Below are 12,908 nucleotides of genomic sequence, written 5' to 3'. Positions count from 1 at the left end.
CATGCTGCTGTATATAGGATCCTTGTCTTCGTATTTCGAGTTGTTGACATGTCAGAGTAATGTTCTACTGGAGTAATAAGGTTGCCCTTTTATTCGACAGTCTTGGCAGTTCTTTACCAACTTGATTTTCAAGGTTCCTACATTTACAATATACCTTAGGTACCCTACGTCCACTGGCAACCGGAGCTCAGGTCATCACTCGTCTCTTCTGCTTGATAACGTGGTCACGAGGTGGACAGGGCCCTTCTCTTACCGTGGTCTACAGAAACATAGCGACGTATGACACCAGTCGTGTAAATCGATTGACGCGGCTCGCTTGGCCACCCCAAACATTCACGGCCGAGTTCAACGTCTGACTTTCTGCTACGCTCACCGGAGCTCACTGATGCAGTGCTGTGCGATCTGTTTTCTGGACGGCCTATTTCGTGGTGTATCACTAGTCTGGTCATTGGTGGAGGGTGAAAGTTCCTCTCGGTGACGCGTGGCGCATCGTTCACCCCGTTACAGCAACCACAACAATCAGTCATCAATATCAAAAGATACAGAGTTGAGGCTGGGGTCGCCAAATACTTTTCGAGGATTGTTTTGGATTCCCGTTGTTTCGTCGCACTGCGGCGACTGCTCGCCAGCGTATCTAAGGCTGGGCATAGCATACCAGGTATTGTCGCAAGAACAGATTGCCGCGTGGGCGGCTCCACGGCCAAATCTCTGCTTTCAAAGGCACACGCTGTCGATGCGCTGTAAGGGTGTGCGTGGAATATTCTCTCCTGGGAAATCATCGCCAAAATGTCCTTTACCATCTCTCTGCCGCCTCTACCTCCCCCTTCCACATCTCTCCTTCCGCCTGTCACCAACGCGGCATCTGATTTGTCCAATTTGAATCCTCCATCCGCTCCGTATCAAAATGCATCGCGTCGGCAGAAGTCGCATGCCGCCACCGCCAGCCGCAACAGCACGCTGGCGCTTCTCAGCGCGGACGAGAGAACCATTGCGCAGCGCAAAATGGCCATCGCAATGTATGGATACAGCTGGCTGAAGCCGGCAGGATGTGCCAAGACAATGCTGGGCAGACGCGAAGAGGAGCTCGAGAGGGAAGAAGTAGAGAAGCAGCTGAGGGAAGTCGAACTGCAAGAGAGGTTGCAGCAAGAAGCCGAGGAACAGGACCGACTCGCTCAACTCGGCGAGACCGGCGAGCCTGAAGGAGAGCGCGATCTGGACGAAGAAATCCCGGACGCAGACGGAGGCGCGGATGCCGGAGGATTATCTGACGAGTATGAGGACGTTGAAGAGGACGACGGTATGCAGGGAGATTTGGACGATGAGATCCCGGACGCCGATGCCGAAGAAGATGAAGATGAAGACGACGAGGACGACGAAATCATGTCTCCGGATCCAACTACCGTCAATGCAGAATGGGTCTACGACACCCGTCGGGAGCCAGACACTGACGAAGAGGATGTACCTCCTTCTCCTGTGCATGCAAGACGTGTCTGGATGCAGCCGACTGCTAGTGTGGCAGGAGTCTACGTCGGGAGTGATTACGGCCAGGACGAGAGAGACGCGCAGGACCTAGCGAATGCCATGATTGACGAGGACGAAATCTTCGATGAGCGTCGCGACGACCCGAGCAACACCTACAGCGGCGGCGAGCGTGATCTGGATGACGACGTCCCAGAGGCAGAGTCGGATCAGGCTTGGGAGCACACCGATACAGAATTAGAGGAGAGTGAAATCATGGACATTTCCATCCTTCCCCCCAGCGGCGTTGGTTCCAGACAGATCCAGCAGCGTGACAGCCTGGAAAGCACAGAAGCTAGACTCGGCCTCTCTGGCAGACGCATCACAAGCACCGGCGCAGGGTCAACGCGCGTCTCGACTCGAAGAAGTTCCGGGCCCTGGATCGCAGAACCTTCGACTACAGCTACAGCTACGTCTGCTGCACGAGCAGAGACAGACACACATCCGCGGGCCAGAATGTTCTCTGGAAATCAGTCCCACTCCCACTCCCAATCTCAATCTCAGTTGCACTATCCTCAGCATCAACACCAATACTCACATCAACAGCAACATCAATACAGTATAAATCAAACACCAGGCATACTGGATAGTCCGGTCGATGGTGACAACACGGGACTGGGATCAGTCTTCAGCCAAGGACTAGGAGCTGCAGCTGCAGCAGTACAAGGAGGCCTCAATGTCGATCCTGATTTGGGATCCGACCCCTTCGCCTCTAGTGTACCGAGAGTGACCAGGTCCACAAGTACACACTTCACCCGGGGTGCAATGTTTAGACGAGATGTTCATGCTCCAGCAGCACCTCCAGAAGAAGAGCTCCCGTCATCATCACCGGATAGACCAGGACAGAGGACAAATGCCAATCCCACTACCACGACCGAGAACCCCGCCACCCGCGCAACAGCCGCGCGCAACTGGCTCGATGGTGCCGCCGCCGCGGTGGGCGGGAGCGCACGAAGAACCTTGTTCGGCCGCACTGCTGCTCGAAGAGGAGCTGCTGCCACCACAAATTCTGCCAGTGGCGGTCTTTTTACCCCGTCTCCAGCCACGGGACAACAACAGTTTAATCGAGCAGCAGCAGCAGCAGCTACAACAAGAGCTGCACAACAAGAGTGGGAGACGCCTATCAACAATGCTGGCAATGGCCATGCCTTGGACTCTGGTCAAACGTCGTCACAGAATACTACGGATGCCAATCAGAGGGAGACGCGAAGTCGGAGTGGCCGGTTCCTTGGGGGAAGGTCGCGAAGAGAGCGGTAGTTCGTTCGATTTCGGTGACTTTTGGCACTTTTATGCTTTGAACAACGGGCATTGCGGCGACACGGGGTTGGGCCTGGGGTGACGTGCATAATTGCGAGAGACGAAAACAAACTTCGGTAGGAGAACTCGAGATTAAGGGCTTTTGATACCTTTTGGTGGGCACGGTCATTGCTGTCAGCAATAAGCTTCAATTACGATTAAACTATTACATGCAATTTGTCTCGCTCTGTCTTTGCTCCACCTCGCTTTTCTGATAGAGCCTTTCCAGTTTCTGGGCTGAGGATTAAACTACAAGACCTTGATAGGGGTTTCAATTACCCGCCAGAGATCAGAGAACCGCGTACGCCTAGCAGCCAGCCTCATTCCAGAAGTAGTGGTACATTTTGATTCGGAATGCGTAGAAGTTTCTGCGTCAAACTTGCAGCCAGTCGTATACCAGAGCTTTCGATCCTTTCTGAGCCATGGCGCTCCACATTAAGAGACATGGGATCCGGTGTTATTACCGCGACACCGCTGCCTGCGGGCCATTGTTTGGTGTGCCGGTTTGGACAATCTCCCATTCAGACCCTCGCTGATGGACGAACCTGAATGTTGGGGAGCGACGGTGAAGATCGTACAGATATGCGTAATGGTGGAGTGGAGGCTCAAGTGTGCGGATGCGGAGAGGTCCGTTGCCTGTCCCAAGCCTTGACGAGGTCCAGATGTGGTCCTTCGGTTCTTGAGCGGGTAGTAGCTGATCTCTTGTTGCTGCGAGCCCATAGCTGCTTCGAACCTGTTTCCGCCATGGTAGGAGAATCCAATATCTCCTTTTCGGCATCTGAGCCAAAGACATCAAATTATGCCATCAGTCCCATCTCAGCGGCCAGCGCCGAGCCCTGAAATGTTTTGTTTCTTAAACCACAACGGTCAAATCATGACGCCAAACCAGTCCAGCGGGGACTAAAACAGCCACACGTAGGCAAAGATAGCCCAGACGGCAATGAAGAACAACACCCAGGCCTTCCATCCGACACCTGTTCGTTCGGCCATCCTTAACATACGCCTCATTGTACCTCGTAGCCTAACGCCAGTATTCTCGAAGGTATCGTTGATCTGGCTGGCCAATGTACTGGAGTCTCTGATCTCGTCACCGATAGCGATCGTCAAAGATTTCAGCTGCGAGACCTTTTGGGATAGGATAGTTGTCGCTGTAACCTCGTTCTGGGCTTCCAGTTCCTCAAGCACCGAGGTGGAATACTGGCCCTTTGAGTTGGGGGTTGCGGAGCGAAAGCTGGGTGTAGAGTCGTGGACTGCGGTGTCGTTCGTGCTCGAGTATGGGCTTAGATAAGGGGAAGAGGAAGGGCGGCCCCCGTCAAGTTGTGAGGATGGGTAGGCATAGCCGGGCCGGCTGGAGGCAGAGCTCGAGGGCCTTGAGCCGGGATAGTCTTGGAAAAGAGAGGATGAGGGTGCAGTGCGCCGGTTGAGCGACGAATATCGGTTACTATAGCCCGGAAAGGGGGTACAATCAGCCACCAAACGCAAACAGAGAGTTGATACATTCGCAGCGCATTATGCGAGCGCCTTCAAAGGGGTTGACGAACTTTGACATGGTTGTGGTGGTTTGTCTGTCCTATGGAGTGGTGTCCATGAAGTCGACCGTTTGGCGCATGCAATCCGGACCGGTCTCTGCTTGGTCTGGCCAGTGTTTCAACAGTGGTTTCCGCTCTCGATGTCAGCAGGACTTGTTTTCGAGTATGATCTTTCGCCGGCCACCACTATCTTTCTGTGTAAGACTGAAGGTTGTGAAAGTGGAAGTCAACGTTTCTTTTTGTTCCAAGCAACGGGAGACCTGGCATGACGCTCGCAGGGCATGCACGTGGCCGGAGTTCATGATTACGTTCCAACATTGGTTCACTGATGCAGAACTACACCGGCAAGACACAGATACAGTCGTGACCCGCCCTTTGGTTTCTTTCCAGGTGAGTGATGTCTTATGAATGATAGCCTTCATCCAAGCCTCATTCAGGAAGTCCAGCCTCATAGATGATCGCAGACTGTGTGCTCCTGGAAGACATTTTGGTTGCAGTGTCTACAACGGTTTAAGTTGTGGTGTGTTGACTACGTCATACAAGGCTGTCGTTCAGCCTTGTCTGCATTGTTTTCGGTGACGCATTCGGCAAGACGCGCATCCCTCCACAACGCGTCCACTTGCCTGCAATTGAAGGTGCAACGATCGAGTGCGCAGGACAGCGACTGTGCCTTAGATTTCGGGACAGTCCTGACCTAGGTTCGAGGTGTGCATGGGCTTTTCACTTCCCTTCTCTCATGGTCGCGCATTGCACCTTGCCTCGACATGGCTCCACGCCGACAGAACGACAGCTTCGGCTCTATCAGTGAGATCGATCCTGAGATTGTTTCCGAATTGAGGGATCGTCTCACAGAGGCGTCGATCAAATGCTCAGAGCGCTGTTTATATCAGTCGGCGAAATGGGCGGCCGAAATGCTGAATTCTCTCCCTGATTACGATGAGACGAATTATGATTCTCATATGCAAGACACGAATAATGTGCAATCTTCATATCGACTTTTCTCCACGAGCCACGAGGACCCCGAAGAGGCTGCGCTCGAGGCAAAAGAGGCGCCGAAATATCTTTTGGCAAAGACCTTTTTCGACACAAAGGAGTTTGACAGATGTGCTTCAGTGTTTCTGCCGCCTGCCATTCCTGCAGGTGGGTTGGCTATCTTTGACAAGCCCAAGGGCCGTACACCGACATCTACACCGTCTCGGACCAAGGGGAAGTCGAAACAGAAGTCTGCCGACACCATAAGTCCATTTCCACATCTCAGTCAGAAGTCGTTGTTCCTCTCACTATACGCCCGATACATCGCAGGCGAGAAGAGGAAAGATGAAGAGAGCGAAATGGTTCTTGGCCCAGCCGACGGCAGACAGACTACAAATCGCGAACTTCCAGCGCTGGCGAGAGGACTCGATGCATACTTCAAAGCGAGAGACACAGCAGATCCACAATTGACACGATCGCAAGGGTGGTTGGAGTATCTGTATGGCGTTGTGCTAGTCAAGTCACGACAGGAACAACTTGCGCAACAATGGCTTCTCAGATCCGTCCGGCTGAACCCATATCACTGGGGAGCATGGGAAGAACTATCGTCCCTGCTGTCCTCCGTCGACGACCTGACTGCGCAACTGTCGCCGTCCATCCTTCCCCAGAATATCATGGGCATCATATATCAAGCATATGCATCGGTGGACCTGTTTTCCATGAGCGACCAGTCCAATACGGTGGCATACCTCAAGACACTGTTGAACTACTTCCCCACCTCCACGTTTCTCTTGACTCAACTCGCACTATCCTATTACCACGCCAAAGACTACGAGGTGTCGGCCTCGATCTTCCAGGATCTGCTGGTCGCCCATCCTCATCGACTGGACGGCCTGGACCACTATTCCAATATTCTCTACGTCATGACCGACCGGCCGAAGCTGGCCTTCCTCGCACACCTGGCCACCTCGGTGGACAAATTCCGTCCTGAAACGTGCTGTGTCGTGGGGAATTACTACTCGTTATGCTCCCAACACGAGAAAGCAGTCATGTACTTCCGCCGCGCGCTGACCTTGGATCGGAACTTCTTATCGGCCTGGACACTGATGGGCCATGAATACATCGAGTTAAAGAACACCCATGCAGCCATCGAGTCCTACCGTCGTGCCGTCGACGTCAATCGTAAAGATTATCGCGCCTGGTACGGCCTGGGTCAAGCATACGAGGTGCTGGACATGGGTTTCTATGCTCTGTTCTACTACCAACGAGCGGCAGGGTTGAGACCATACGACCCCAAGATGTGGCAGGCCGTGGGTTCGTGCTACACCAAGATGAATCGGCTAGATCAAGCTATCAAAGCTCTGAAACGGGCTCTCGTGGCAGGCACGTACTTTGACGACTCAAACTCTCCACAAACCAGCTTCAACACCTCTACTGCCTCCAACGTCAACGCAAGTGTCACGAGCAGCACAACCAAGGCCAGGTCAAAAGCCAAAGCCGGTTCCGCCCAACAGCAACGCCCGGCTCCCGCTCCCCGCAAACTGCTCGACCCGGAGACGCTGTACCAGATCGCCTTGCTGTACGAGCGTAGCGGACCTGACTGTGAGGCCGAGGCGGCCCGATATATGGAACTCTGCGTGGCCCAGGAGACTGGGGGAACCCAGAAATCCGTGCTTCAGGCGGAAAAGGCCTTGCGGAAACGCCAACGCAAGGAGGCTCGAGCGAGCGCAATTGCTGAGGAGCGCAAGGCTCGCGTCGCGATGCTAAGAGCTGAAACTGGCCCCGAGGCTGCTGCCGCTGCCGCTAATGACGATATCGGAGATGTGGGAGGGGACGACGATACGGAAATCTTGTCGTCGCCCACTTCAGCCGCGTCAGGGCCGAGTGAGGTTCAAGATGAAGGCGATGGCGATGGCGAGAATGACGGATTTGGCACAGGGACAACCGCCACGACGTCTAAAGCACGGCTATGGTTGGCGCGATGGAGCGTCAAGACAGGTGATTTGGACCGAGCTGAGCGGCTGGCCGAGGAGTTGTGCATGGATGGATACGAGGTCGAGGAGGCAAAAGGCCTGGTTCGAGAAGTCAGAGGGCGCAGAGAAGGGTTGCTAGAAAGCGAGTTTTGACTTTGAAAGGCCTTGAAGCGTACCAATGCTGTGGACGCGTGTTGGAATGGGCAAGCTGGCGAACTGAACTCGACAACTACAGCAGTTTATCAACGAACTTCGGTCTACTAGACACAAGGCACAAAACGAGCATGGAGTTGCAGGACATGTTGTGAGAGTAGAGAATTCTTGCACACTCCGATGTCCATTCACCCCGATATGAGCATCCCTAGCCTGACATCTGGCTGTTAAAGAGTGGACGGGGCATCGATGCATCTCTTCCCCATAGCCGCCATCACGAATAACGCAATGCCCGGTTCATACTGCAGCACGCTTCTCCACAACTGTCTGCGCTCAAAGACCTTGTCACCATGTGCACCTCTCTCAGCTTCATCTTCCTGTTCACCTTTTGTTCTAGCTCTGCGGCTAGCTGGGATATCGATACATTGTAACTCGTCAAGGATCGTGAGCTCGACTGTCTGCAGTTATTGTCCAGGCAATACTGACGGGACTGATTTGAAAAGAGAAGTCGAGTGTCCTATGTGGCCGCTTCGCCTGTCTCGGCCCTCCGGTCTAGCAGCAAGATACTGACCCATCATGCTCGGGAGCAGAGTGGTACTGCCGTCGGTGATGTGTACTCACATCTTCCGCACTGCGTTCACCTGACAATCGATTCTGGCGCTTCTCACATCGTTCTCCCAAGCAGGGTACAAGGCCCATGCGGTGATGGCAACTCTCATCCCACCATGGATACTTCTCACCAGTTTTCTGATGTCCTCGTTGCGGTCGTCATGACTCCAACGCACAGTATGGGTTTTGTACGCCTTGCCTGCATGGACATTGATAATGATCTTTCGTGACGCCAGCGGTTTTCTTGGTTCTCTTGCTTGCCCGGGGTGTCCTGAGTCTGCAGGCCAAATTGTCACCTCAAACCAGGTGTGGCTGTTGTAGTAAGTTCCGTGGAAATGATTGTCCCAGCTCCAGCCTTGATCTTTCGAGGTTACGGTGAATGTCAGCGTACGCAGACCTTTTGCCGGGAAGGTTTCTGGCAGATCGACCACCACGTATTCTGAGCCTGCAGCCCCTTCTGTCACCTTGAGAGGGCGAGTTGTTGAGGCCAGGGGAGCATCAATCCAGAAGCCTGCCAGGTCGAGGACGCCTGGTACCAAATCTCTTGGCATACGTTGGGCGAGAAGAAAGGCGGTATGGTAGGTATCGAAAGGCACCGGTCCGAGAGGAATCATGGCCAAGGTGAATGATCGAGGACGTTTGAGTTTGGAGACTGCGGAGGAGACACAGGCGATGGGAGGTGAGATGATCGGTTTGACAAAGCGGATGATGGAAGGAAGGATGTTGATGATGAAATAAAAGACCCCGAGGATGATGAATCCGTTAATGATGGAGAAGGTCAGCATATACAACATGTCCTCGAGGGCTACACGAATTGCTCTGATTGGGTCCATTATGAAGGGTGCTTTGCTACATATCATGGGGCTGGTAGGATGACGGTGCGGCTGGCCAGGGACGAGGAGGATGAAAAGAGGAGAATGAAAGCGAAGAGAGGAAAAAATCATACTATGCTGCGAGGTGGCCCAACACTGGCACTGGCACTGGCACTGGCACGCTCCACCGGCACATGTCACTGGCGGACGACGACGCGACGCCGAGAGGCACGACACCTGCACGGCCAGTGGCAGCCTGGAAGCGATGACTCCCGGAAGCAGCTCAAACAGGGCAGGGGGCATCTACGGTGATGAGAAGGCGCGACGCTACTGCGCGTGCTGCCAGGGTCACGGTCCAGTTCAAGTTGTGCGTGCTCACAAGCTGAACGATACAAACGACGACAGCCAACGACAGCCTGCACCTGCTCTTTGTACAGAGCCTCAAGGTTATGCAGCACCTGATGCCACCACTTATACTGTCTACCCTGACATACTGTCTGCACACGGGTGCTCATGAACCGATGGGAGTGATGCAGTCACCGGGCAGCAATCCAACTTTGAAACACGCCTCAAGGCCCCCTTCACTGGATGGGACAGGTGCCTACCCAATCATGCAGTGATGGAAAACAGGAAGGAAGAGTGTCCGCTGATGCAGGTCCTCATGAAGCTTGGCTGCCGATACGTTGACGGGAGAAACCCAGTTGTTAAAAGTGCGGCAAGCAAGTTGGGTCATGCCCTACCTGGGAATAGGATGAAGCTGTGCCCCTCCGCGTGTTCAGCCTTGCGCCCTCAGCCTTGCTTGAACAGATATTTCTGATATCAACTTGCGCAGCATCTCTCTATCCGACGCTTTCAACTACATTCTCTGCTCTAACCACCCACAACGGGTCCTTCATCCACGTTCCCTCCACCAGCGTTTCGATCTCGATGTTCCTCCATCCACTCCACCACAAATAATCGGCCACCATTTCCAGCCTTTGTTCCTTGTCCACCTTCAACCACCGTCCTACCACTTTCGTTGGAAAGCATCGGTTTGAGATGATCAGATGCACCTTGCCACCTTCCTTTGTTTGCTTTCGGATACCTTGAAGAACATCCACTGGTTTGGTCAGGTAGTCGATGGAAACCACACACGTCGAGGCGTCCAGGTTTCCTCCACTCGGCCCGGGCAATCGTACCTCTGGCTCCTCATTGAGGTCCTGTACAGCCCAATGCTTCAATACTGGATTCTTACTGAGCTCAGGGCCGTTCATGCCGGTTCCAAGCACATCTAGCGAGCCGGTCGCTGCAGCCTCTTGAATACTCCGGGGATAATGGGAGATCCAACTGGAACAAAAGTCTAAGATCCGTCCTTTGCGAGGCAGGACTTGGTCATAATATGCTGACAATCTGTTGATGGCATTGGCATCGATATGCGCCACAAAACGGGGCACGTCGTAGAACATTGAGTCGTGCCCAGGATCCACAGGGGTGAGATCCGTCGACGAGTAAGGGAATGGCCCATTCGGACTTTTGGGCTCATAGCTTCGTATCTGTCGCTGGGAAGGGTCCATTTTCTTGCTGGCAGTCAAAGGGCCAACTAGAAAGGATACTGAACGGATGGTGCTTCTTGTACACCTCATTGTTCACATGAACCATACTACGAACAACATGAGGTCCACCAAAAGTCCGCAGGGTGCTGAATGAGCTGTCGTTTGGCCCAAGTAAGGATTTTAATAATATCAGAGAGGCAGATGACGCCTGGACACAGCAACCTGGTGGTAACTGTATGGCTGTTTCTATTGATTTACTACTGTCTCCATCGGTATAATACAGATGGAAAACCGGTCACCCTAGACTCCGGACAGGCTACAGTGAGGAAGCACAGGGTGGCAAGCAAGCCATTTCGATCATGGCGTCAGCATCCCGTGTTAGCGGAATTATGATCGTTGTTCCTCTATCATCTGACCTGCTCCGAGGATAGTTACTAATGCGAGACAGGGCAATCTGTTTCTAGGCAGTCGGGCTCGGAAAGTATCTCAACCGACTTATAGGTACTGAAAACCCAGCCAAAGCAACATGAAGTTGAACCCCCTCTGGCCTGTCTTTGTAAGACAACCTGCTGATTGGTCGCGGTCCCTGGCTGCTGATCTCATCGTGTACTCGTTCCATGCCAGCCTTGTTCCGCACTGGAATATACCCCTCGCAAGCATCCACACTATATATATAGCCCTGACTGCGTGAGACCAGAATTGTGAGGCGAATGGAGATATGACATCCGGGATAGGCAGGAAATATCTCCATGTTCTCTCGGACACCTGCTGGCGCAAAATCGTTGGCAGCCTCCGTTAAGGCCCATCCTACCAGATCCACAATATTACGCCTCCATTGCCGACAACAAGTTTCATATCGAAGCGGCAGAACAATGGCCACAGCGGCCCATGTCGAGCTGGACCCTGCCAACGCCGGTGTCTATCATGTCCCAGACATTAAAGCCGAATCCTCCAATATTGGCAGTCGCCTTCTGCAGGAGAACCATGACAAGTATCACATGTATTTTAACAGGAGTGGCTTCCATAACCATATTGCACACCACCTGTTGACCATCTATGCACTGGGCGCAACGCCCGACGAGATCCAACAAGCTTTTGACAACAATAAGACCTACCAGAGGCCACAGTATCCGGTTGAGAAACAGAATGTGCAGACAATGTCGGATCCTGAACAGTTCCGCAAGTTCCTGGGTAAGGAGCAATACTTCCACGACTTTGAAATCTTCTTCCGCCAGGAGATTGAACACAAGGGGTGGGAGGCCGTTTTGAATGAGCACGTCTTTGCTAAAACCGAGCATGCTGACCGAATGCTTGGGAGGATGTTCGCAGGTATGCAACAGAAACTATTGAAGATAGTATGATACAGTCTACTTACGCGACCTAGGGTTTCTACACCCACTTATCCACCTGGGATTCGGCGTCGAATTCAGACAGCCAGCGATCATTGTAGAAGCACTCGCTCAGGCTGCCATACATGACGGGTGGACCGGAAATTACCTGCATGCCGCAGAAGACGCCGCCCGACAGTCCAAGTCCTCGAAGAGCTTGGTTCAACTCATTCACGAAAGTACCAAGAACGAAAAACTGCGTACGTCGGCCCATTGGGATGACGGCAACAAGTTGCGAGACGGCGTCTTCGTCCGCGCCTCCGATGAAATGGTAGCGCTTGCAGCTCAATGGACTGTACAGCCTGATCAGCTGGAGAAGAAAACAGCAGAAATGATCAACGCCGCCGTGTACTTTACTGGAGCAGCACAGCGTCCGACGAAGGAGATCAAGTTCGACTTCTTCTTCATGCACTGCGTGAATTGCTCCATCTTCTTCTCGGCATTCATCAAACAGCCATGGTTGAGCATGGGAAACAAATGCAGGCTTCTGGAGTGGAAAGGGCGGCTGGATCTCGCCATGTATGTCTCCAGAGGTTGCCCGAAGCTCCTGATGGACGAGATCAAGAACTACAAACCTAGGAAACCTGATGATGGATGGGCTGAGATTATACGACGGGTCGACAAATTCCCTGACGACGGACATGCCAGTAAGCTGATCCGTGCCCTGGCCAACGGCGAACAGGTTTGTAGGGATTTCAAGGATGAGCCCGATGATGTGTTCCCGATCAAAGGCAACATGTGGCTACAATTGGGCCATATGGCTATCGACTCGGTGGAAGCCAGTGAGCCGAACTGGGTCAGGTCGACCGGCTTTGATGAAGCATGGGAAAAGATACCAGAGAGAGCCAGGCTCTGATGATGCCCAGGGAGTGTGTCTGCCGTTACTTCACTAACTATGTACATTCGCTATCAAGGCAAAATAGGACTTAATATCGTAGTGAGGGCTGGGGACTATTCTTCGTCCGGCGAGCCGCGGAGGATTGTCGTGTCTGTAACCAATCATAACTGTGGTTCCATCCCCGCGTCGAACATGATCGATCAACTCAGGCATCAACCATGATCCGTTCATCGTACGTTGTATATGTTTCATTTCGTGGGATTTCATCACCCATTTGAGACGTTGACT

The 12,908-nt window shown here is 53.1% G+C and overlaps 6 protein-coding genes across 6 annotated transcripts; 3 read left to right on the top strand and 3 right to left on the bottom strand.

The window, feature by feature from the left end:
* The first annotated feature begins 79 nt into the window (after window positions 1–79).
* HMPREF1120_03158 (uncharacterized protein) lies at window positions 80–2,990 on the top strand. Its single transcript, XM_009157213.1, has one exon. It carries the CDS (start codon window positions 787–789, stop codon window positions 2,773–2,775), a length of 1,989 nt encoding a protein of 662 aa, XP_009155461.1. The 5' UTR covers window positions 80–786; the 3' UTR covers window positions 2,776–2,990.
* HMPREF1120_03157 (blocked early in transport 1) lies at window positions 2,902–4,807 on the bottom strand. Its single transcript, XM_009157212.1, has 2 exons — window positions 4,356–4,807; window positions 2,902–4,255 (listed from the first exon to the last, which is right to left on the bottom strand). Exons 1-2 carry the CDS (start codon window positions 4,361–4,363, stop codon window positions 3,715–3,717), a joined length of 549 nt encoding a protein of 182 aa, XP_009155460.1. The 5' UTR covers window positions 4,364–4,807; the 3' UTR covers window positions 2,902–3,714.
* Window positions 4,808–4,953: 146 nt separating this feature from the next.
* On the top strand, window positions 4,954–10,815 carry HMPREF1120_03155 (anaphase-promoting complex component APC8). The gene has a single exon (XM_009157210.1). The coding sequence runs from the start codon at window positions 5,108–5,110 to the stop codon at window positions 7,439–7,441; it is 2,334 nt and encodes a 777-aa protein (XP_009155458.1). The 5' UTR covers window positions 4,954–5,107; the 3' UTR covers window positions 7,442–10,815.
* On the bottom strand, window positions 7,999–8,883 carry HMPREF1120_03156 (uncharacterized protein; the record flags this gene model as incomplete). Its single annotated transcript, XM_009157211.1, has 1 exon — window positions 7,999–8,883. One exon carries the CDS (start codon window positions 8,881–8,883, stop codon window positions 8,059–8,061), a length of 825 nt encoding a protein of 274 aa, XP_009155459.1. The 3' UTR covers window positions 7,999–8,058.
* On the bottom strand, window positions 9,285–10,875 carry HMPREF1120_03154 (uncharacterized protein). The gene has a single exon (XM_009157209.1). The coding sequence runs from the start codon at window positions 10,482–10,484 to the stop codon at window positions 9,702–9,704; it is 783 nt and encodes a 260-aa protein (XP_009155457.1). The 5' UTR covers window positions 10,485–10,875; the 3' UTR covers window positions 9,285–9,701.
* Window positions 10,876–11,266: 391 nt separating this feature from the next.
* Window positions 11,267–12,638, top strand: HMPREF1120_03153 (uncharacterized protein; the record flags this gene model as incomplete). The annotated part of the gene is made up of 2 exons (XM_009157208.1): window positions 11,267–11,723; window positions 11,779–12,638. 2 exons carry the CDS (start codon window positions 11,267–11,269, stop codon window positions 12,636–12,638), a joined length of 1,317 nt encoding a protein of 438 aa, XP_009155456.1.
* Window positions 12,639–12,908: the final 270 nt, after the last annotated feature.

This window comes from Exophiala dermatitidis (assembly GCF_000230625.1).
Source record: "Exophiala dermatitidis NIH/UT8656 unplaced genomic scaffold supercont1.3, whole genome shotgun sequence".
In the NCBI taxonomy this organism is placed as follows: domain Eukaryota; kingdom Fungi; phylum Ascomycota; class Eurotiomycetes; order Chaetothyriales; family Herpotrichiellaceae; genus Exophiala; species Exophiala dermatitidis.
The sequence above is the reverse complement of the archived record's forward strand: the minus strand, read 5'-3'. Positions and strand labels throughout refer to the sequence as shown.